Source organism: Falco biarmicus, chromosome 17 (assembly GCF_023638135.1).
Source record: "Falco biarmicus isolate bFalBia1 chromosome 17, bFalBia1.pri, whole genome shotgun sequence".
In the NCBI taxonomy this organism is placed as follows: Eukaryota; Metazoa; Chordata; class Aves; order Falconiformes; family Falconidae; genus Falco; species Falco biarmicus.
The window spans coordinates 2,647,063-2,671,091 of record NC_079304.1 but is presented as its reverse complement, the minus strand read 5'-3'; the positions used below and the strand labels follow the sequence as shown (position 1 = coordinate 2,671,091).

At 56.9% G+C, this 24,029-nt stretch overlaps 2 protein-coding genes and 1 long non-coding RNA gene across 9 annotated transcripts in view; 1 reads left to right on the top strand and 2 right to left on the bottom strand.

The window, feature by feature from the left end:
- Positions 1 to 2,536: 2,536 nt before the first annotated feature.
- On the bottom strand, positions 2,537 to 5,675 carry FZD2 (frizzled class receptor 2). The gene has a single exon (XM_056362582.1). The coding sequence runs from the start codon at positions 5,106 to 5,108 to the stop codon at positions 3,312 to 3,314; it is 1,797 nt and encodes a 598-aa protein (XP_056218557.1). The 5' UTR covers positions 5,109 to 5,675; the 3' UTR covers positions 2,537 to 3,311.
- A 7,482-nt stretch (positions 5,676 to 13,157) lies between these two features.
- On the bottom strand, positions 13,158 to 14,449 carry LOC130160266 (uncharacterized). The gene is made up of 2 exons (XR_008825970.1): positions 14,338 to 14,449; positions 13,158 to 13,738 (listed from the first exon to the last, which is right to left on the bottom strand). It is a non-coding gene; the product is annotated as an uncharacterized LOC130160266 (long non-coding RNA).
- Positions 14,450 to 14,542: 93 nt separating this feature from the next.
- Positions 14,543 to 24,029, top strand: part of GPATCH8 (G-patch domain containing 8) — a 59,516-nt gene continuing 50,029 nt past the window's right edge. For 3 of the 7 annotated variants that reach the window (XM_056362554.1, XM_056362551.1, XM_056362550.1), the window contains exon 1: positions 14,867 to 14,928. Coding sequence is in view for 2 of the 7 variants with exons in the window: in XM_056362549.1 (XP_056218524.1) it covers positions 14,884 to 14,928 (45 nt within the window). In the remaining 5 variants the exon portion in view is untranslated. Of the gene's footprint in view, positions 14,929 to 24,029 lie in introns of all 7 variants that reach the window. The other 4 variants (XM_056362555.1, XM_056362556.1, XM_056362549.1 and 1 more) reach the window with 3 other exon arrangements.

The window sequence follows — 24,029 nt, the reverse complement described above, 5'->3', positions numbered from 1 at the left end:
TGTCCTCCTCCCAGCAAGACCAGTTCCTTCCTCCAGCATCCCTTTCCCTGCACTGGTTTCACCCCCTGGGGCTGTCTCGTCATCACCCCACAGCTGACTTGTCCATGGCTGCTCCTCGTGGGGACCCCCGGTCCCCATCCCCACCAGAATGAGCCCCATGAGGCTCCCCAGGCACTGGTGTGATGAGTTGTGGGTGCTCTGGGGCCGGCAGGGTGGGCATTTGCTGGGGCAGGAGGGGCTGGGGCGCACTTTAATTGACTTCTGCCGCATTGGGCAGCTGTGAAAACAGAGCGGGGCTCATTAGGGGACATCAAAGGACCCCCAGCATGGCCAGGCGGGGACACGGTGGGACAGGCCACTGGCGTTTGCTCCCTTTTTGCTTGGCTTAAAAAGGAAGAGGAGGATGGGAGTCACCAGCCTGGGAGGGCTGGGACTCGGCTGTGTGCAGCGAGGAGGGGCCTGTCACTGTCCCCTGTCCCCAGGGGGGACCTATTGTCTGTGTTAGCCAGACCAGGGGGTGACCTGTCCCCAGGGTGCCTTGGACCTGGGAGGACCCATCCTGGAGGTTAGTTGGACTTGGGGTGACCCACCCCTGGGGTGACCCATCCCCAGGGTGACCTGGTCCCATCACCAAGGTCAGCTGGATCCGGGGTGACCCATCCCCAGGGAGATCCATCCTTGGGGTGACCCACCCTTGGGGTGACACACCAGGGGACAGAGGGGACACATGCCGACAGCTCCTGCCCTGCTCTGCCTGCAAACAGTCCCGAGAGCCAAAAACCTCCAACCCCCCACCCCCCCAAAAAAAAAAAAAGGCTCCTGGAGGGCCCTGGGCTGAGCCACGCAGCCGTTGCCGGGGCAGGATCTGGCCCGATGCCTCCAATCCCAACCCCAACCCTCCTGGACATCGCAGGAGCCTGCAGGGCTGGGGAGGGGGGCCACGGACGCAGACCCCCAGGTGGGTGCCAGCAGCATCTGTGGGGTGCTCAGCACCCACAGAGCCGCTGGGCGCAGCCACCATAATCCCAGCTCTGTTTTCCAAAGCCGAGACACCGAAGCCTTTAAAAAAACAATCATCTCCCAGCTCCTGCATTCCTGGGTGGAGAGTTTACATTCCCCCCGTCCCTGGCGATCCGCGCTTCGCCTCCGGAAAACAAAGCGGCCTTGGGTGGGATCTGCCTTTTGGGGAGCGGGACCCCCCGGCTGGCTAACGAGAACCAGCCGATGGCCAGCACCCCCAGGCCAAAGCACCCAATGCCAGGGCTGGATACGGCCCTGGGACCCCTTATGGCAAAGGTGAACCCACCCGTGCGATGCATGGGTGCACGGAGTGGAGGGGTGCTGGGGGGGTCCCCCTGGCCCCTTGGCCGAGGCTCATCCTGCCAATGTCACCCCCAGTGTGGTTTTCACTGCAGGAGGGAGGCAAAGACATCGGCAGTGATAAAATCAACCCCATTTTAATTCCCATTTCGAGAGTCACCAAAGGCTGGGGGGGTGCCGGGGGGGTCCCAGCCAGCTCATCCCATCCCTCAAACTGCGTCTCCAACCCCTGGAGCAGGGGGGAAACCCTGGATACGTTTTTCCCCCCTCTTCTCTCTCCCCTTCCAAGTCATCGCTGGAAAATTAAACCGGATCCAAAGAGTTTTTCCTTTCCAAAATGTGCTGGAGAGGCACTGCCTTAACCCTTTCGCTTCTCCTTTCACTGGAAAATTGGGATTTTTAAGGGGGTTTTGGAATCATTCCGAGGCTTTGCTGGAGAAAGGGGAAGGGCTCAATCCCCCCGCAAACCCCCTTTGTGCTTGGAGGATCCCCAAATCCCCCAAAATGATGGAGACAAGAAGTGCTGAGGCTTCCCGGGGCCGGTTTTGGGGCACCCGTGGGGTCAGCGCTTCCCCGGCCATGTCTCCCTCTCCATTTTGGGAAGAGTATTTTTTTAAATTTCAATTAAATCCAGCTGATTAAATCCATCCTTCCCCTCCCTGAGCTCTGTGCCAGCCCCCCTCCAGCTGAAACTCCCCACATCCCATCTCCAGCATCGCCCAAATCCCGACAAGCTGAACTGGAGCCGGGACCCACTTCTCTCCGGAGACTGGGGATCAGGGGGGGGGGGGGGGACGGCCCACACACAGCCAAACCCCCTAATCCTACAGAAAATGTGAGCTATTTCCTTCAGGGGGGGCTCTCCTAAGCACAGGAGCCCCCCCACCCTCTGCAAAACGTGGAAAATCCTCGTTTTGGGGGTTAAATCCGTATTTTTCCCCTTGCAAAGTGCTTTGTTCCAGCTGGAGGGAGATTCTGGCTCACCCCCACGGTGCGATGGAAGCGGGGGGGGGGGGCGGAGGGGCGGGCAGCAGCACCCATAGGACCCCCCCTGGGAAAAAAAAAAACCCTCAGGGATAAGTTAGCATTTTGTTTCACTTGTTTGTATTTGCTACGGAGTGTTTAAAAAGTAATTTGGGAGGAAAAGGCTGTGGCCAAGCAGGGGGAGGTACAGGCAGGGGCAGGCAGAGACCCCCACCCTGGGGGGCTGGAGGGGGGGTACAGCCCCGTCACAGCATCTTCTGGGTGCAAGCAAAGTGTGTGGGGGGGTGGTAATACAAAAAATATCAACTTTTTGGGGGCTTCCAAAAGAAAAGCAAAAAAAAATGGGATTTTTATTGGGCTTTTTCTTTTTTCCCCCTTTTTTCCAGGGGCCGCCAGAGCAGCGCCAGGGAAGGGCGGCACAGAGCGGGCACAGAGTGGGCACGGAGCCGGCTGCTCCCCGAGCCCAGCTACAGCCCCCCAGCCCTGGCGGCACCGCGGGCAGGGGGAACCCCAACCCAGAGAGTGGGGAGGGGTGAGGGAGGGCGAGAATCCTCTCCCAGTCCGGGCAAATGGTTTTTTCCCCCCTTTTTCTCCTTTTTTTTCCTCTTTCTTCTTGCCGCTTCCCTTTTTTCCCCCACTCCTTGTTCTTCCTTCTTTTGCCTTTTTCTCCCCTCCTTTTTCTCCTCTCCTTTCTCCTTTTCCCTCTTTTTTCTCTCCTTTTTTTTCCCTCCCTTTCCTCTTTTTTCCTCCCTTTCCTCCTCTCTTTCTCCCCTTCCTCCTTTTTTCCCCCTCCTCTTTTTCATGTCTTAAATAGAAATATATGATTAAATTTACAAATGCTATTTACAGGTTTAATTACAAATAAAAAAAAAATCAAAGAGAAAGAGAGACACCCCTTAGACGTTAATAAATCTAAAAATAAAAAATATATAATACCCCCCCGCCAAAAAAAAAAAAAAAAATAATTCAAGCCGAAAGGCAGCAGCGGTGGCCGGGCTCGGGGGGAGTCACACCGTCGTCTCGCCCTGCTTGCTGTTGGTGAGTCGCGTGTAGAACTTCCTCCACGAGTGCAGGGTTTTACCCGACCATATCCAAAAGCCGGAGGTGATGCCCACGATGAGAGTCATGAGATACTTGATCATGTAGACGGTGAAATCGGGGGTCATGCGGGGGGTGAAGTGGAGCGGGCAGGGGATGGCCAAGCTCTTGCAGTTCTGGCTGATCCAGCTGCGCTCCCAGTGCTCGCGGAAAGCCTGCTCGTAGAAATAGCAAGCGATGACGATGGTGGCCGGGACGGTGTAGAGGACGCTGAAGACCCCAATGCGAACCATCAACCGCTCCAGCTTCTCCGTCTTGGTCCCCCCGTGTTTCATGATGGTGCGGATGCGGAAGAGGGAGACGAAGCCAGCCAGAAGGAAGGAGGTACCGATGAAGAGGTAGACGAAGAGTGGGGCCAACACGAAGCCCCGGAGAGGGTCGATGTTGTTGAGGCCCACGAAGCAGACGCCACTCAGCAGGTCCCCGTCGATCTGCCCCATGGCCAGGATGGTGATGGTCTTGACGGCTGGCACAGCCCAGGCAGCCAAGTGGAAGTACTGGGAGTTGGCCTCGATGGCCTCGTGGCCCCACTTCATGCCAGCGGCCAGGAACCAGGTTAGGGAGAGGATGACCCACCAGATCGAGCTGGCCATGCTGAAGAAGTAGAGCATCATGAAGAGGATGGTGCAACCTTCCTTCTTGGTGCCCTGTACCACCGTGCGGTAGCCATCCTCCTGGAAACGCTCGTTGCAAACCACCCTCTCCTCCAGCACGAAGCCGGCGATGTAGGCCACCGACACCATGGTGTAGCACCCCGAGAGGAAGATGATGGGTCGCTCGGGGTAGCGGAAACGCTGCATGTCCACCAGGTAGGTGGTGACGGTGAAGAAGGTGGAGGCGCAACACAAGACGGACCAGATGAGGATCCAGATACGGGCAAAACGAATCTCATCCTCGTTGAAGAACATGTGGCCGTCGGGCCGGGTGGGCTCGCAGGGCGCCGCGCAGTCCTTCTCACCCAAGAACTTGTAGTTGAGGTAGCTGGGCACCTTCAGCGCCCGCGGGCAGTGGAAGGGGTGGTCGAGGGTGGCGTAACGAGGGGCTCCCGGGGTGCCCTGGCCAGCCAGCGGCGTGGCACTGGTGAGCAACGCCGGTGAACCGCCGTCCTCCGAATGGTTCTGCCCCACGCAGATCTGCTCGGCGCCATGCCGGGGGAAATTCTCACAACGTAATCGCTCCGGCCACTGGAACCCAAATTTATTCATGAGGGCTTCGCAGCCCTGGCGGGCACGCTCGCAGATGGAGCGGCAGGGCGGGATGGCCTGCTCCAGCACCGTGCAGACCGGCGCGTACATGGAGCACAGGAAGAACTTGAGCTCCAACGAGCACTGGACCTTCACCAAGGGGTAGAACTGGTGGACCTCCAACCCCGCATCCTCCTGGTTGGTGTGACCCAGCAGGTTGGGCATGATGGTTTGGTTGTAGGCGATGTCAGTGCAGAGCGGGATGGAGATGGGCTGGCAGAAGCCGTGGTCGGGGATGGAGATGCCCTTCTCACCGTGCAGCTGGCTCCGGCACGGCGCCGGCACGCTCAGCCCCACCAGCAGCCAGGCCAGGGTGAGCAGCACACGGCGGGGGCCCATGGTGATCCCAGTTGCCGCGCCTGGATTTACCGTGCCCGGTGCCCAGCCGGTCAGCCGGTCCTCCTGGCCGGATCTGCCGTGCCCCGTCCTGCTTGGACGGCTCCCAGTGACCGGATCTGTCATGCCCGGTGTTGGTTAGATGACTCCCGGTGACTGGATCCACTCAGGTCCCGCCTGGACGGCTCCCGGTGACCGGATCTGTCGCGCCTGGTGTTGGTTAGATGACTCCTGGTGACTGGATCCACTCAGGTCCCGCCTGGATGGCTCCCAGTGACTGGATTTGCGGTGCCCGGTGCTGCCTGGATGGATCCCGGTAACCAGATTTGCCGTGCCCGGTGTTGGCTGGATGATTCCCGGTGACTGGGTCTGCTCAGGTCCCGCCCCGACGGCTCCCGGTGACGGGATCTGCCGTGCCCGGTGCTGCCCAGACGGCTCCCGGTGACGGGATCTGCCGTGCCCGGTGCCCGGCGGGACGGCTCCCGGTGCCCCAGCCCGCTACGCGCGGTGGGACGGCCCCCGGGGCTCAGACGTGGCGCTCCCGGTGCCCGGCCTAGACGCTCCCGGTGCTCCGCAGCGCTGCTCCCGCTGCCCGGACTTGGCGCTCCCGTTTTCCCGCTGTCCCGACCCGGTGCTCCGCAGCGCAGCTCCCGGTGCCCGGTCCCGGAGCCCCGGCCGGGCGGGGGCGATAGCGATGGCGGGGCGGCGGGGGGGGGGGGGGGGGGGGGTAGCCGGGGGGGGTACCGGGGGGTGCCGGGGGAGCGGAGCGGCCGCACCGGACGCTCCCGCCGCCTTTGTGCGGGGCAGCGCCGCGTCCCCGCCGGGCGGAGCAGCCCCCCCGCGACCCGCCCCCGCCGGGCCCCCGCCCCCCCCGCCCCGCCAATCACATTCAAACGGTGCGGCCGTCCCGCCCCCCGCCGCCCCGGGACACGCCCCCCCCCCAGCCCCCGGGGGTCACCGGGCCCGGGGCAGCCCGCGGCCCCCCCGCCGTGAAAACTCCCCCCACGGCGTGGGGTCGGGACGGGGCCACGGGGAATAGTCCCTCCCTGTGTCCCCTGCCCCCCCGTGTCCCCTGCCCCCCCGTGTCCTCTGCCCCCCATGTCCCCTGCCCCCCCCCCCGGTGTCCCCTGCCCCCCATGTCCCCTGCCCCCCCGTGTCCTCTGCTCCCCGTGTCCCCTGCCCCCTCCGTGTCCTTTCCCCCCCCCGTGTCCCCTATGCCCCCCCGTGTACCGTGCGCCCCTCTGTGTCCCCTTCCCCCCCCTCCCCGTTCTCTGCCTCCTCGGGTCCCCTGCGCCCCCCTTCCCGTGTCCATTGCTCCCCTGTGTCCCCAGCACCCCCCCCGTGTCCCCTGCTCCCCCGTGTCCTCTGCTGCCACCCCTGTCCCCTGCGCCCCCAGGTCCCCTGCACCCCCATGTCCCCCCACCCACGGGGCTGCTCCCCTCTTAGCCTAGGACCCACATCCCCCCCACTGTCCCCAAGTCCTGCTTTAGGGTGCACCAGGGCAGGATCAGCCCCCGCAACCCCCTGGCACCCACACGGGTCCCAGCTGCCCCCCGCCCTGGGACAGGGATGCTTCGGTGGGGCCACCCTGGGGTGATGCTGGAGCTGGGGTGTCCACAATGTCCCCAAATCAGCCCGGGGGTGGCAGGGTACATCCTGCCACCGGCCCCACAGCCCCCCCGCTCCCGGCCGTGGCAAAGGCCACCTCTGTCCCCACAGCCAGGGCAGTGGGAGGGGGCTGGGGAGCCGGGACACACTGGGGGGACTGAGACACACTGTGGGGGACTGGGACGCTCCGGGGGGGAACCAGGACATGGCAGGGGGATCCAGGACATGCTGAGGGATGTGGGGGGGAACAGGACACATTGTGGGGACCAGGACACATTGTGGGGGACTGGGACAGACTGGGGAGAGACTGGGACACACTAGGGGGGCACTGGAGGAGACTGGGACACTCAAGAGGGGGACCAGGACACAGCAGGGGGATCCAGGACATGCTGGAGGATCTGGGAGGGGAAACCGGGACACACTGGGGGAACCAGGACACATTGCAGGGGACTGGGACAGACCTGGGGGTGGTGGTGGGTGGTGTACTGGGACACACCAGAGACCCTCATCAGGGAAAGAAAGAAACTGCGGGCGATCGCCCCAAATGTCGGTAGTGGTGTGGGGGGCTGCCCTCCCCAAAGCAGAACCCCAAGGGGAGACCCGGCGGGCAGCCCACCGCCCCCGTCCCGCTCCTTTCTGGGGGGGCGAGGGGCTTTCTGCTGGCTGCCGCCTTCCCCTCGCCGTCCTCCCTCCCTTTCTCTCCCTTTCCTGTAACTTAAGCTTTTGTTGTGAGCAGGAGAAACCCGGGCTGCCGTGAAAAGAGGGCCCCACCGCCTTTCAGAGCGTAATTGAAACCATTGCGCGGCTCCTGGCCGAGGGGGAAGGGCAGGGGGGGCTCCAGAAATCAAAGCCCGGGGGGGGGGGAACGGGACACACGAGGCGCACCCGCTCCCGGCCCCCCCCCCCCCTCGCCAGCTCTCGCCCGGACGTGCTGGTTGTCACCGTGGCGGCTGGTGGGATGCTGGGGGCTCCCCGCTCTTGCAAAAGGGTTGGGGATGGAATGGGGGGTGGGGGGGTGGGGGTGTCCCTCCGTGGCTCTGGACGAGGCTGGGACCGTGGTCCTGTGGAGTAGGGCGGGATGGGTGCCAGTGGGCGGGCGCCCACCCGTCCACTGGCTGGGGCACCCAGGGGTGCTGCCTTTGGGGACTGCGCCAAGCCCACGGCCGCCATGTGCCGCGGAGGGCGGCTCGGCACGGCCGGCGTTTGGCAGCTGCCCAGCGCGTCCCAGCCGGGAGGCTGCTGGCGAAGGGCCTGGCATGGCGCCGGGCTGCGGGGGCCGGAGCCGAGGCCGGATCCTGGCGAGCGGCTGCCTCCCAGCCTGCTCCCGGCTCCCCCTTTGCAGGCGTGACGTGGGACGTGGGACGTGGGGTGGCTCCTCCAGCCGCGGCTCCCCTCGGCCCCCTGGGTGCAGGGTCTGGCTTGTCTGACCCCCCACCCAACTGGTGTTCCCAGCCTTGGTGGCCTTTGTCCCAGCTGGGGACAGGGACAGAGGGGGTGCAGGGGTGTCTGCACAGCCACATGGATCTTGGCTTCCTAAAAACTTTGGATTTTGGATTCTTTTTTTTTTTTGGGGGGGGGGGGGGGGTGTCACTCCCGGAGAGGGTGGCAGGGGCTGTCCCTGTGTTCCCCATCCTTCTGGGTGCTGCAGGGTGCTGGTGGCTCAGGACAGGGGGACCCCACGACTTCTGGGCACCAGGGACACATGGGGATATGGTCCCATCCAGAGTGGGGGCTGAGCCTTTCTGGGGAGGGGGAAACCTGGAGCAGAACCTGCCAGGCAGCCCCAGGAGGGACCCCTGGGTGGGCTGCGGGTGTCAGGGGACACCCCAGGGAGGCAGCTGGTGGGGTCCTGCCAGCTCAGGGGTGTCCCCTCTCAGGGTGTCTGAGGAATTCCTTTGGTCCCATTGGTCCCTGTCACCAGGCTCCCAGTGGGGTCCTCAGGTGTTGCCAGGGGTGTGCTGGGTGGGAGAGGGTCCTGCCCCCTCCCCAAAGGCTTCCCTGCAGGGAGCCAGAGTTGTTGTCCCAGATAGAGGGGACCCTGGGAGGACAGGGACCCATCCTGGCACCCAGTGAGCAAAGGTAGGTGCTGCCAGCAGGCCAGGCTGGGCGTTACTGGGAGTATGGGGCCAGGCCCAGCTCCCCCTCCCAGGGCTCCCCCAGGAGCTGCTCAGGGTGGGAGGGACCCAGGAGTCCTGATCCCCTCACTGCTTCACTCTCACTTCATCCCAGTACAGCACTGGGGGATGCTGGTGGGCGCTGCCAGTTCCCTGCCCCCAGCACCCCAGCATCCCCAGGTCGCTGCCAGCAGATGGTCCAGTGCTGCTGAGTGCCAGGGTGCCTGTGGGGTCCTCCCTGCACCCAGGAGGGCCAGGGATGGGGGACACAGCTGGAAACACCCCCAGGTCCTGGCCTTGGAGCCCCGGCAGCACCCCGAGCGGCGCCCAGCATCCCCCGTCCAGCCCTAGGCAGAATGGGCAGCTCTGGCCCCTCTCCAAGCCTCCTCCCTGGGGCCAGGAGCCCTGGTGCACACCCATGGGTGACACCAGGGCTGGCATGGCAGCGGGCACCAGCCCCACACACTGCCCCGCTCTCGGGCCAGCGGCTAGCACCACTCAGGAGGGCAATATTTGGGGGGGGGGGAGGGCTCTGGCAGCACCAGCTTCCATCACCCGCATCCCTTGGGGATGGGCACAGACAAGGGTGAAGCAGGAATCAGGGGATGGAACGGCTGTGCCAGGCGATGCCAGGCAGGACAGGGACCCCCGGGGGTCCCCCAGGAGCTCCAAAGAAGGCCCCCCCCAGACCCTGCCCCCGGTTTTGTTTCACACTTAAGAGCCTCTAATTAAAACCAGTCACAAAAGCCTTGGCTGGCGGCAGGCTCAAGGTGCCAGTGGAGGACGGGGGTCTGTCACCAAGGGAACAGAGAGGGATGCGGGCCCTGGTACGGGCACCGCGGGCCCCCCCCACACCCCCATGTGTGAGCAGGCACATGTGTGCACACACATGTGGACACATGTACACGTGTGCTCATGCACACACCGTGCCTGCAGGAGGGGTGAGCATGGGGAAGTGGGAGTGGGGCTTGTGTGGAAGGTCTGCTGGCACATGTGTGTGTGCGCACACGTGTGTGTGCACACGCCTGTGCCCAGCTTTGCTGCATGAACACTGCCCTGTGGGTTAGGAAGGGCAGGAACCAGTATCTGCTGTTCTCAGGCCTGGTTTGTACTGGTCTAAACTGGTCTAATGGTCTGCAATGGCTCCATGGGGTGGGAGGGGGCCCTGAGCAGCACTGGCCAGGTAGGCTGGGGGGCGTGCTGAACCCCGGGGTACCTGTGGGGTGCCCAGCACTCTAGAATATCCGTGGGGTGAGCTGTGGGGTGCCCCAGCACCCCAGGGTACCCGTGGGGCGAGCTGTAGGGCGAGCTGAGCCCCAGAGTACCTGTGGGGTGCCCCAGCACCCCAGGTTACCCAGGGGGTGAGCCATGGTGTGCCCCAGCACCCTGGACCCCCCTTGCTGGGCACAGCATGTTAACCAAACCCCAGCACCTGGGGGACCCCGGGACAGGAGCAGTGGGCTGCCAGGCGACCCCTGAGAGCAGCTACGAGGAGCTGGGGGGTACAAGCCCCCACCAAGATGAGGGTCCAACTGGATGGACACCCATGCTGCAGTGTCCCCCAACCCCCCAGGCGGTGCCAGTGCGGACAGGACCCACCCGAGCGGGGCTGGCGCAGGGGGAAGCTGGCTTAAGCACACCTTGACCTTCCTGGCAGGGGAGGGATCCCTTCAGCTTGTCCGACACATCTCCTGCCAGCGCCCGGTATTGAAAGCGCGGCGAGCTCGCGCGCGGAGGAGCCGGCATGAAAAGGCAGCTTAGGCATCTCCTGCTGCGAGAGATGGATTAGGGGCTTCGGGGAGGGCCGGGGGCACAGCGAGAGGCACAACCGCCGCGCCTCGCCGGGGCCAGGCTCCGTGCCGCTGGGCAAAGAGTGGGCACGGTGCCGCCGGTCACCGTCTCACTGTTTCCCGGTGGGAGAAGGGGGCAGTGGGCCAGGCCTGGCGGCGTGGGATGCTGGGGGCTCCCTGAAAAGGGGCACGAACAGCGAGGGGCTGTCCTGGTGGGAGTGGGACCGGTGGGCAGGGGGCTGGGGCACCCAGGGCTGGCAGCCACACTCCTCCTCGCAGCCCTGGCCCCCCCTGCGGGTCCCCAAGGCACCGCCGCCTGGTCCCGCAGCTGTCGCTGTCAGGAGGACGTGGTATTTTTAGAGCCCTCTTGGGGACTCGCAGGTCGGGCAGTGACAATTTTTGCCAGTAGAAGCGGGTGGCAAGAGGCAGGGGTGGCCGAAGGCTTTACGACCCCAACAGCCCCTGGGAGTTTCCCTTTTTCCTCCGATTGAGGATCAGAAATATCCCGTTTGTCCCCAGGGGAAGCCCCTGGTGCTGCCAAGGGGTCTCCACGAGGTGTGGGGCACGGGGTCCGGCCATCTCGGCTCTGTCCTGGGGCCCTGTGCTGGGCTGGGGTCTCTGTCCCTGAGGCAGTGACAGCAATGCCCTGTGTGGGTGGCCTGGACCCCTGGGTCCCCCCAGACCATTCCCGGCGTACAGGCTGGGGGGCGGTGGCCCCCATGGTGGGGGTGCTTTGCTGCATGGCTGGCAGGAGGAATGGGGTGCCCCTGTGGCTGTCCCTCCCCGTCCTGGGAACAGCTGTGCCCCCAGCTGATGGCGGGGGGACCCTGCCAGCACCAGGCATGTGACAGGAGGTGACAGAGCTGGCTGCTATTTATACCCAGCTCTTGTCAGGGCTGGGTGTGGGGATGCAGGCGAGCCCATGCCACAGGCCCAGCGTGGTCCTCAGGGTGCCCAACTGTCCCCCAGCACCACCCAAATCCCCCCTGCAGGGCAGGGGGACTGAGCTGTCCTTGTGCCCAGAGGAGGCACAGAGCTGTGCCCCATGGGGACATGGAGCTGTCCCCACATTCAGTGGAGGCACAGACTGGTCCCTGTGCTCAGGGGTGGCACTGAACTGTCCCCATACTTGACAGTGGCATGAAGCTGTGCTCAACAAGGACAGAGCTGTTCCCATTCCCCACAGGGACACAGAGCTTTGCCCAGTGGGGACACTGAACTGTCCCCATGCCCAGCTCCTCCAGGCTAGGGGGTACCAGGGTTGGGGGGGGGGAGGGGGGGGGGGGCAGAGCAAGGCAGGTTTGTGCCCTGGATGCCACAGGTTCCTGTTGGGCACATGACCCCAGCAGGCACAGGCCCTTGGTGTGGTGAGAAGCCGAGGGGGGGCATTAGTTCTGGGCCCCCACCAGCTCCCTCCTCCACAGCAAGCGGCAGGGGCCGGGGGAGTGCAGCCCCCGCACAAAGCTGCATTACATGAGAAGAGGGGCCCAGGCGGCTGCAGTGCTGACCTCACCTCCCGGCCCCTGGCCTGCAGAAAGGGGCGTCCTTCACTCCCCGTTACCGGCCTCTCCCTGCTCACTCACACCCATAGGTGCACACTGCACATGTACACACTCAGGGTCTGGGGTCCCCTGGCCTGGGGAGATCGCTCCCCCTGAGCGCCTCAGGCAGAGAAGCCTGAGCCCTCCCAGGGCTGACCCCCCAAAGCAGGCTCAGTGCCTGCCCCAGCTCCTCGCCGCCACTGCTGGGCTCCGCTCACCTCTCCAGTGCCAAGGGAAACAGAGGCAGGGAGTGAAGGGCCTGGGGCAGCTCCGAGGAGGGCACATGGCCCCAGGATGGGGGTGTTCGCCCCTTCTCCCCAGCTCAGCACCCCCGGGGGTGCTAGATCCCCCTAACCCCAGAGCCCAAGCAAGCAGAGCTGGTTGATGATGACCATTAGTTTCATGCACCCAGTGGGGTGGGGCGGGACACATTCAAGAAGGGGCACCCCACCAGCATGCCTGGGTCTGTCTGGGGGAGCTCCCACCCTCCCCAGGGGTGCTGGGACACCCATGCTCTCTGCCCTGGGGCAGGTCCCACCTGGCTCGAAATGGCCCCATCTTCTTGCGGGGCCACAGCTGGCTTAGCCCTCCCATGGTGGGTGGGGGCCCATGTTGTGGGTAAGGGTCCCACTGCCCACCTGGGTGTAGCAGGAGCTCCCTCTCGTGGGCACAGCCCGGGTGCTAGGCGGGGCCTAGGGTGCCCACCTGAGACCCACAGGTGGGGTGGCTGCAGGACACGTGTGTCCCTCAACAGAGCTGCCCACAGGACTGCTCCACACAGTGCAGCCAGGATCCCTGGGCAGCGATCCCAGCTCCACCCTGCCCGCCTGGGTGCTTTGGGAGAACAAGGCAGGAATAGTCCCCTCCGAAAATGCAGCGGCAACTCCTGGAAGGAGAAAGGCTGCTCCTCTCTGTGCCTCAGCTTCTATACCCACCATGGGGCTAAGCTGCGGGGCAGTCCTTGGGGCACAAGGAGCTGCCAGCAGGGAGAGACACCGTGACCGAATAGGCTGGGACCTGGCAGCCACTCCTTGCCCAGGCCGGTGGGACCACAGACCTGATACAGGATGAGACTGGTGACCCTGGTGCTGAGGTTTTTGCAGAGAGCAAAAGCACAGACAGTTGCGGCACCAACAGCACTTTCTTACAGCAATGAGGAACAAATTCGAGGGTGTTTCTGCCCAGCAAAAGCTCTCACAGCCATCCTGCGATGCAGAGGTCCCTCAGCTCTCAACCACGAGGTCCTCCTTAGCACAGAGGGCTGACTGGTCCCTGGAGAGCGTCGAAATTTGCGGTATTTTCCAGGGGAGATTTCCACAGTGCTGCTGAGGTGGGACTTCAGGATGAGAGCTGCATCCTTCCTAGCAAGTTAGAGGCAGATGCCTGGAGTTCCACGCAGTTCTGGTAGTGCAGCCCACCCTGTCACACTGCAGTAGTAGATCAAGTCCGTTCTGCTATGAGCCACACCGAGTTGCGTGAAGCACAACCACCACACTTCAGCCTCCCCTGCATCCGACCCACAGTCTCAGTGCGCAGGGCTCGCCGTCACAGGCATTCACCTCATCGACAGGTTTGGTGGCGCACGCAGAGGCACGGTCTGGTGAACACGCTTCAGCCAGGCCTGTTTCCCCACTCCTCTCCTCATCCTGCCTCGACAAGGCGGCAGAGGGCAGCACGCAAACAGGACCCAGACAGTGAGGCTTCTGGTGAAAGAAAAAGGAATGAATGGCGAGACAGATGGAATCAGGTTTTCCTGCTGTCAGGGACAGCAGAGATACGGCGGCACATGCTGCCATGCTCAGAGACAGCTGGTAACAGCTGTGCATGGAAAAGCAGGGCCTCGCCTGCTGCAGCCCCTGTGCACAAAGGCCCGCGGGGTGCTGCAAGATAGAGACCCCAGGCGTTGCCTGGCGTGTGCAGGCCCGGGGTGCTGCTCCTGTGCCACCACATACGGGGACCTGGCTATGCTTGCGCAAGCCAGGCACACGCCTCCCTGCCCAGCGGTGAAGAAAGGCCCCTGCGGCCTGGCTGAAGGCCCGGGGTGGGAGCAGGGCAACAGGCACGGCTCCGCCCGGCCCCGGCGCTTCATCTCAGGGTTGGCTCCGAACACCTGGATTTCAGCTCAGCCTTTACACCAGACACCGCGGCCTCCCTCAGAGGTGGCTGCAGGCACCATCATCCGCCTCAGGGCTGGCCCTAGGCCCCCAGGGCACCTTCCCCGCCGCCCCTCAGCCGCGCTCCCGCCCGGGCCCCGCTGAGGAGAGCCTGCGCACGCGCCCCCTCAGCAACCCCCCTGACCTACGGGGCGGTGGCGAACCCGTGCTCCTATTGGTTCATACCGCCATCACTCAAGAGCCGGAGACGGCCCCATTGGTTCGGGTCGCGAGGGCGGGAAGGCTGAAGGGGGACTGGCGCCCTCCTGGGGGGTGGGGTGGGTGGGGGTCGCCTACTGGACGGCTCTGCGCATGCGCGCAGTGGGGCGGGCCCCGCGCTCCCGTCTGCCGCCGGGGCAGGGCGCATGCGTGCTGTGCGCTGCGTGCTGAACCGCAGCGGGGCTCCGTCACCGCCCGCCGCGGCGGAGGCGCTACCGCCGGCACACGCCGCACCCCCTTCCCGGTGCCCCGGCAGCCGCCTGCTCAGCGGGGCCAGCCCTGGCTCTGGCGCCCCCCAGCAGCGCGCCCACCCGGTGCACGCTAGCTGCGCTGCCGCGCATGCGCGGAGCCGCCCGGCGCGGCGGGGGCGGGGGCGGGGCGGGCGCGCTGCCGCGGCGCTGAGGGGAGGCGGCCGGAGGCGCGGGGCCGGGCCGGGCTGAGCCAGGCGGCGGCGGTAGCGGCGGCAGCGGCGCAAAATGGCGGACAGGTTCTCTCGCTTCAACGAGGATAGGGACTTCCAGGTAACGGCCGCGCCGTGGGGGCGGGCGGGTCCCCGCTCAGCCCCGGCCGCCCGCCGCTCCCTCAGGCCGGGGCGGGCCGCCCCCCGCCGGGGCTTTGTGCGCGGGCCCGGCGCTCCGCGGCGGCGGGTAGCGACACAAAGGCGGCAGCGCGGGGGCCCGGGGCGGGCTGTCAAGGTGACCTGCGGGGAGGGGGGCAGTGGCCGGCCGTGTCGTAGCGGGGGGGGTGGGTGCTGGCGGGGGCTCCCCCGCTGAGGTGACCCTCACCCGCGCCAACGGGGTTTTTTTCCGTTTTTTTTTTTTTCCGGTGGGTCAGGCCGGGGGCTGGGGGGGGCGGCAGCCCGGGGGGATGCGGCCTGGCGCGGTGCTCACCTGCCCCGTGGGGCTGGCCCCCCCCCGGTCCCTGCTTCGTGAAAACGCCGCTTCCTCCCCCTACACCCCCCCTCCCCCCCCTCCCCCCCCGAGAACCACATTAGTGTTTCGGCGTCGTTAGCGCTACTGTTGCTGCTTTCAAATTAGGGGGGGAGGGGTGGCGGTGTTAAATAAACAATACGAAAATTAACGTTGGCTCATTAAGCTTAAACAATGACATTTTGTTTTCTGACTTCAGCCCGAGAGAGTCTCGAGGTTGGGTAGGGGGGGAGGGAAAGGGGCGAGGATAAACGCAGCTGGAGAAGAGCTATTGATGGGCTTTTATGTGTCGTCCTTGTTTCTGGAGCCTGAAGTTGGAATTCTGCTTTTCACCTAAAGCAGTTAGAATTCTGCTTTTCACCTAAAGCAGTTAGAATTCTGCTTTTCACCTAAAGCAGTTAGAATTCTGCTTTTCACCTAAAGCAGTTAGAATTCTGCTTTTCACCTAAAGCAGTTAGAATTCTGCTTTTCACCTAAAGCAGTTAGAATTCTGCTTTTCACCTAAAGCAGTTAGAATTCTGCTTTTCACCTAAAGCAGTTAGAATTCTGCTTTTCACCTAAAGCAGTTAGAATTCTGCTTTTCACCTAAAGCAGTTAGAATTCTGCTTTTCACCTAAAGCAGTTAGAATTCTGCTTTTCACCTAAAGCAGTTAGAATTCTGCTTTTCACCTAAAGCAGTTAGAATTCTGCTTTTCACCTAAAGCAGTTAGAATTCTGCTTTTCACCTAAAGCAGTTAGAATTCTGCTTTTCACCTAAAGCAGTTAGAATTCTGCTTTTCACCTAAAGCAGTTAGAATTCTGCTTTTCACCTAAAGCAGTTAGAATTCTGCTTTTCACCTAAAGCAGTTAGAATTCTGCTTTTCACCTAAAGCAGTTAGAATTCTGCTTTTCACCTAAAGCAGTTAGAATTCTGCTTTTCACCTAAAGCAGTTAGAATTCTGCTTTTCACCTAAAGCAGTTAGAATTCTGCTTTTCACCTAAAGCAGTTAGAATTCTGCTTTTCACCTAAAGCAGTTAGAATTCTGCTTTTCACCTAAAGCAGTTAGAATTCTGCTTTTCACCTAAAGCAGTTAGAATTCTGCTTTTCACCTAAAGCAGTTAGAATTCTGCTTTTCACCTAAAGCAGTTAGAATTCTGCTTTTCACCTAAAGCAGTTAGAATTCTGCTTTTCACCTAAAGCAGTTAGAATTCTGCTTTTCACCTAAAGCAGTTAGAATTCTGCTTTTCACCTAAAGCAGTTAGAATTCTGCTTTTCACCTAAAGCAGTTAGAATTCTGCTTTTCACCTAAAGCAGTTAGAATTCTGCTTTTCACCTAAAGCAGTTAGAATTCTGCTTTTCACCTAAAGCAGTTAGAATTCTGCTTTTCACCTAAAGCAGTTAGAATTCTGCTTTTCACCTAAAGCAGTTAGAATTCTGCTTTTCACCTAAAGCAGTTAGAATTCTGCTTTTCACCTAAAGCAGTTAGAATTCTGCTTTTCACCTAAAGATCTGGGAGGTTTTCTTACGCTTGCAGAGCTTGTGTAGTTCTGTTTAATGTAGTGTTAAGGTATAAGCTTGAAAACATCCAGTAGTAATTAAGTTATGTTGTTCCTTCTGGATGTTTTAGGGGGTTGTGCACTTTAAGTCGTTATTAAACTGTGTTAGAAATGCGTGTGAGCACCGTTTGTGTTACCTTTTCTGCAGACTGTAGGTATGGCTTCCTAATGCAGCCCTAAACGCAGGGGCTGGTTTGCATTGCTCGTTTCCTTAAATTAGATGTAATTAATATTAAAATAGTCTGATTTAGTTTTGAAGTTCCTGTTTTAGGAAGTGGAGTGAGCCAGATCCCGGGTTTGAAAAAATAAGTTTCTTGTAATAGTTTGCTTTGGGAGGGGAGAGATGAGGAACCTAAAATCAATCGGGTACTGCAGGATATACTCAAGAAATGGGTAAGCTCTGCACTCACGTATTGCACAACTTGTTCACATGTGCCTCTTGCCTGGTGTCCTTGTTCTTGTCCCTTTGTGGGGCAACCCCTTTGCAAAAAAAAAAAAAAAAATTGTAGCAGCAAAACCTGTTACTGTGTCATTGCTCTGGTCATGCAGGGAGAATGTGTAGTGATGTCAGGGAGGAAACAGGGCTCCATTACCCGAAGCTGAAATCTTAAAAGCTTCCAAGCATGCTCGGAAACAATAATCCAGTCACAACCCTGTTTTTCCTTGACTTTAAGAAAGGGCACTATTTTTAATTGGGACTTGACGTGTGCCAAATTATCAGGCTTTCATTTTCTTTCCCATAGACCAGAGTAAAAAATAAAGAGGTGGGGTTTGTTTTTATAGTAGGGTAACCTCTGTTCTTTTCTCCCTGAAAATTTGCCAGTGAGAAGAGATTTTATTTTGTGCATTAAAGCTTCCTTCAAGGGAAAAGTGGAATTGGTCCCCTGGGAAGAAACAGTTTGGAGTTGGTTAAAGCTTGCAGAGAATTGAATGTGAAAATGATGAGCTGATTAGAGGGAGACTGGGCCCAAGTGTCTTGGCCGAGGTTGGGATGAATTGGTGGGACCTCAAGAGCCTGTGCAGGTACCCCTGACAGGCCGTCAGTGTAACAGATTTTTTGAAGGATACTGGTGGAGAAAGGCTTTTTCAACCTTATTTTTCCCTTTTCATCAAAATTGCTTTCAGAGAAGATTTTTCATTTTTTCTTTTCCTCTATATTTAGTCGGAGGTCACTTGACATATAACACCGCTGTAAAATATGCCTGCCTTTAGCATACAGCTTTTGATTGTCTCTGTCAGATACTGGTCTCAAAACTACAGCAAAAATAAGACACTCTGTTAGTGTGAAGTCACAAATTTGTATGTAGGCTCCCTTTGTAGGAGTGTTTCTGTCGGTGTTAAGAATGCCTTTTTCACGCAGTTTCTAGTGCTTTTAATTCTGAGCTTCAGCAGTTGAAATTTCTGTCCTTTGACCAAGTATGACAATAAACATGACCCCGTGTTACTGCTAGTCTGTTGAGACCCAAGTAGGCATGACAAAAGGGAGATGGTGCTCTAAAATTACACGGCTTGAAGCAGGGATACATGTGGCATGGTGAGGGGGAGGGAAGCTGTAGAGATCCCTCGGATTTTGTTCCTGGTGATCTGCTTGTGATCTTGATGAAGTGAAAGGACATGTAGCTGTCTTGAGAGAGGAAGAGAAACAAAAGGTCAGGAGTAAAGTGTATGGGTCAAAGGAATCTTTAGCTGTTTGGAAGAAAGGCAGATGCCTTGGGATTAGTGATGTGTCTAATGGAAGAGAGTCACTGGATGGAAAAAAAAACATTTTAGAGTTCTCTTTATTGTTATCAGCCTTCTTTCTGGAAAGATTCTGGGTTTGGGAGGATTAGTTTGGCAGGAGTGCAAGTTGAGCATCGATGTGGGTAGGGGAGAGATGAGGTTAGCAATGCAGGGTTGGCAGAGGTGATATTCAGGTTTCTGAGCTGCTGATATGCTGGAGAGAAGTGGATTAAAGGTGAGAGAACAGATGAGAGCTGTTCTTCTTTCCCCTGTGCCTGACTAAAGGAAGCTCAGTGCGATTGGGGAAGGCAGTAATGGAAAGGTTCAGCACCGGAGGGAAGTCAATTCAGGAAGGGAAGGACCTCAACCAGCTGAGAAAAAGAAGGTATGAATGGTCTGAGGTGCCTAAGAAGGTGGTGAGGGGAGAAGGGGTGTTGAGCAGAGGGATCAGCTGAGAATTGGAGAAATAAAGAGTGGGGGACCTTCCCATGATCGCAGCCAAAGCGATGTGATGGGTATAAGGAAAGCTGCAGGGGGAATGAAGATGCTGTCCATGGGGTTTTAAGTAACCCTGTGGAAAAGAGGAGCTAGAATAAGGATAAGAAGGTCATGTTATATCCTTAAGGATAAATATTGTGGTATGGAGGGAAAGGGGAATGATTATGTACTCTGAAATTATTCCAGGTTGTCTCTGTGGTAGGATGGAAGGAACCTCAAAGCTAAGGATAGTTTGAAAGTTGAAATTGCAAAAGAAGCAGGAAATGGCATTGGAGGATATCACTGCGATGAGGTGATTAAGCAGCTTTTTTTTGTTTGGGTTTTTTTTTTTTTTTTTAATAGGATGTCTTGCTTTTGCTGTGCTGCGTAGCTTTCAAAGCCTCACAAAGGATGTAGATCCTCTTCTGGTTTTGCTGTATGTTCTCAAACCTTAGAAAAACTCCATGCAAAGCCCTTGTTTTTGACTGTGTTTTGCAGGTGCTGAATTTGAGGGCAGCTCCAGTGAAAAGCATTTAGCTTTGTTCTGTCCATTAATAATTGATCTTTCCCAGACCAGGGCAGCAGAGCAGTTTGTTCCGGAGGATTTAGGCAGTGGAATGAATTACTGAAGGAGGAAGACTATTACTGACCTCCCTTCTGTCTTCTCTCTCTGGGATCTGAAATGGCAAGTTAAGTCTGCTGAATGGCTTACCCAAATAAATCCCCACCTTTTTCCCTTTTCCATTACAAGAGGGGTTATTTTTGAGTGGGCCACCAATGAGCTTAGTCCTTCGGTTAAAAGATCTTACTACTTACTGTCGCAGGGATGTCTGTCACTTGTCTGCTTCTGCCGTCTCCTTGATTGACTGGCTTCCCTACTGCAGAGACAAACTTGTGAACCATTGTAACTTCAAGTAATTATGAATGATAGCTGTCAGCTATGCTAACAGAGTATTTTAGAAGCATTACTGAAAACTCTGAATACATGAGACTGCTGCAATAAGTAAATGTATTTTTTAGTGTTGTTTTTGTAATTGCAGTAATTTTATTCTTTAGATTAATTATACCGATCTCAAAGAATGAATAGTGAATGCCTCCATATATATCACTGAAATCCAGTGGAGCTCCCATTTAGTCACAGATGTTGAGAAAATGTTTTCTTGCTGTATCTTTCTTCTTTTCATTGTTGAAGCAGAAATATTTCAAGCCATATGTGTATATGTGTACAATAATTTCCTCTTCCTACGTACAGTGCACTTACTTGCATCATTAGCCAGACGGAACACAAACTGTTCTGTCTCTTGTTTTTTTAGTTTGTTGTGTAGTCTGTATAATAGAATAACACTTCCACCAAGCAGAAATGACTGTTTTCCTAAACTATGTTAAAACATGGCCAGTCTGAACCTCAATTCTGGTGTTCCTGCTTATGCGAGGAAGATAGGTGGGTTTTTCCTGCCCGCCCCCCCCCCCCCCCCATCCCCCCAAAGGATTTGAAGAGCTAACCGATCACATTGCTGTTGCTGGCTGGTCTGTGCTTCTGGTCCTGCTGCTTCCAGCCAGTTGAGCTGAACTCTGATGGCATGGGGATTTTATGCTTTTTAATTGGCAGAATGTCAGGGATAAGTTTTGTTCACAAGCAGCTTAGGCAGGCTGGTTTACCAGACATCTGGGCTGACAGTGTGGAGTTTTAAAATCTGTCCTTTTAATGAGTGCGTGTTGTCAGTGGCTTCAACTACAATTCATTTCTTAGGTGCTGCCGAAGGCAAATGTATTTGATTTTTATATCCTTCAGCAGGCCTTGCCTGCTTGTGGGTTATGTGGCAAAGTAAGTTGATGGCTTTTCTCTGTGATGCAAGGAAGTAAATAGAGTCATTTTCTTTTGCCTACTTTTGCTAATTGGGAGAAGAAAAACTTAATGTGGAGGAATGAAGACTGAAATCACTGCAAAATGTGTTCTCCTGAGCTTCCAACTGATACAAGATCCTGGTGTGTAAATCTGTCTTTGACAAATGTAGCCAGGAGTAGTCCAGGAGGTAGCCTTTTCCATGGCATGTTTTCTAATTTAAGAATTAATCTTAATCTAAAATCTTTTAGTATTCTTTAGAGATCCTTGCTTATCATTTGATTAGGGTTATATTTCTGGTATGGGCATACCGCAGGAAGAATACTGTTCCTACCCTCCTTGGCAAGAGGCGCTGACCTCTGAGTTGAGCAAAGCAGGAGCTGTGGATTTTTTTTTTTTTTTTAATCTTTTTGCCTGCCTATGTGAGCAAGGCAGGGAGGAAGAAGCTAGGGGAAAGTGTGTTATAAAGTAGGATGACTAGTATTGGTTCTGTTTCTGGAAGATCACAGGACAATCTGAACTTTGGTGTGAATTTTTGGAACTGGAGCGGTAAGTTAATTTTATATAGACCTTATTTCCCATCTTGTTTGTACCTTTCCCTACTCTGTGTTGTCACCTCTGTTCTCTTGTGCAGTGATGTTCTCAATTGCCATGGCTAACTGCATGGCAAAGGGAACACGTTATTCTGTAGTCCCACAAACCACATGTAAGCACTCTCAACTTTTTCTGAGTAATCTGCTCCAAAACAAAACCAAGCCCACCTAACACCCACTGTGTGGGGATGTAGAGCTTTAGGAGTTCATCCGATCAAAAAGCGCTGTTGCAGTTCTTGGCCAACGCTTTCTTAGTGACCATATGCTTCTCTCCTACCATACAATTTTAAACCTGTAGTAATTCTTGTTACTTTCCACCTTCAAGCAGTTCTACGAGCATTAACTCATTTGAGATTTTAGCCATTCACAGTTTTAAAGTCCGAAGTTTATATTAGGATGCCTGCTTTAAATATCCTGGTATCAGCCCTCAGTTTCCATCATTTGACCCAGTTTTGAGTCTTGGAATTAGTGTTTGGCTGTGGTATCTCCTTCTCTTGAAGACAACTGGTGATGGTGAACACTTTCCTTTGTAGATTGTTGTTGTAGTTTGGCCACTGAAAATCGTATTTCCCTTTATTTTTCTTCTACTTTTTACTGTTTTCAGCTTTTAGGTGTTGCTTCTTATGTCCTGCATTATGCCAAAGTAGGCATTAGTATGCTGTCTCCTCTTATTTGAGGGCATATATGGCATTTCTGTCTTAGTCCTGGCCTCTTTGAGAGCATTAATGGACTGATCTCTGAATTCTTTTATTTTAGGGCTTTTTGCCTTTCCCTTTGTGGTGTTACAGCTTTCTGCATCTTAAAATTTTCCACGTTTGTGACTAGAATACTTGCATAGGGAGTCTAGAGTAGACTCTATCTGTATAATGTACAGAGATAAATGTCTTTACTACTTTATTCTTACTTGTTATTCCTTTGTTGCACAGACCTGGACTGTGTTTTTATCCTTTTTGCTACTGTATTGTGTGGAGAGGTGTTAACTTGGATTTCTCCTGGCTGCTTGGGTGCAGCCCTGTGCTGCAGGTGTGTTTGTACGGGTCTCTGTGAAAACAGACTTTGTGTTGGTGAGTTCAGGTCACTCTTGCACGGGTCAGGTTGCTGTGTATGAACATGCTGTCCACATTGTTGCTCACCGTTTGTTGGGCTTCATGAGCTGCAAACTTGAGTCGGCAGTTGCGCTATTTCCCCTCTGGTCATTGATAAAAATGCTGGATGGTACCAAGTCTTGTGGGACGGGTTAAGAGTTGGAATTCAGTTAACAGGCTCCTAAGTGAGGTTTTCTGTGACATTCTGGTTTAGAAACAATCCTTTATCAGGTCAAACACCGTATTAAATAAATAATTAAAAAAGACCATACTGTGAAAGCTTAGAAACTTGTAGTGGTAAATAAATTATACCCTAAGTATGATTAGTACCCTGTCCCACCAGGCTGTTTTCTCTGTCTCGTGATCCGGTGCAGTTGACATGCTGGAGGGAAGGAATGCCATCTAGAGGGACCTTGACAGACTGGAAAGGTGGACCTGTGCGAACCTTGTGAAGTTCAACAAGGCCAAGGGCGAGGTCCTGCATACGGGTCAGGTCAATCCGAAGCACAAATACAGGCTGGGTGGGGAATGGATTGAGAGCAGCCCTGGGGAGAAGGGCTTGGGGGTGTTGGTAGATGAGAAGTTCAACACAACCTGGCAGTGTGCACTTGCAGCCCAGAAAGCCAACTGTACCCTGGGCTGCATCACCAGCAACGTGGCCAGCAGGTCAGGGGAGGTGGTTCACCCCTTCTGCTCCGCTCTGGTGAGACCTCACCTGCAGTACTGTTCAGCTCTGGGGCCCCCAGCATAAGAAGGACATGGACCTGTTGGCGCAGGTGCAGAGGAGGCCATGAAGATGATCAGAGGGCTGGAGCACCTCTCCTATGAAGACAGTCTGAGAGAGTTGGGGTGGTTCAGCCTATAGAAGAGAAGGCTCTCGGGAGACCTTTTAGCAGCCTTCGGTACCTAAAGGGGATGACAGAAAGCTGGAGAGGGGCTTTGCAGTGATTGGAAAAGAGGGAATGGCTTTACACTGAAAGAGGGCAGATGTAGATTAGCTATTAGGAAGAAATTTCTCATTGCGGGGGTGCTGAGGCACTGGCACAGGTTGCCCGGAGGAGCTGTGGATGCCCCATCCCTGGAAGTGTCCCAGGCCAGATTGGATGGGGCTTGGAACAACCTGGGCTAGTGGAAGGTGTCCCAGCCCATGGCAGGGGGTGGAACGAGACTGAAGTCCCTTCCAGCCCAAATCCTTCTATGATTCTGTGTTTGAAAGTTCTTGTTAGTCATGCAGCCACAGGTGCTGGAAGCTGCAGTATCTTCTGTGTCTAGGTATGTTAAGAAATGGCTAAGAGAAAATGGGGTGGGTGAGACCAGTGCCAGTACTCTTCAGTACAGTTGTTGGAAGCGCTGAAGAACTGAACAGCATCCCTCGTGTGCTGGAACAGATTTATAGCTGGCGTTGGTAGCAGCAGAAGGAATCTGAAAGACATTAAATTG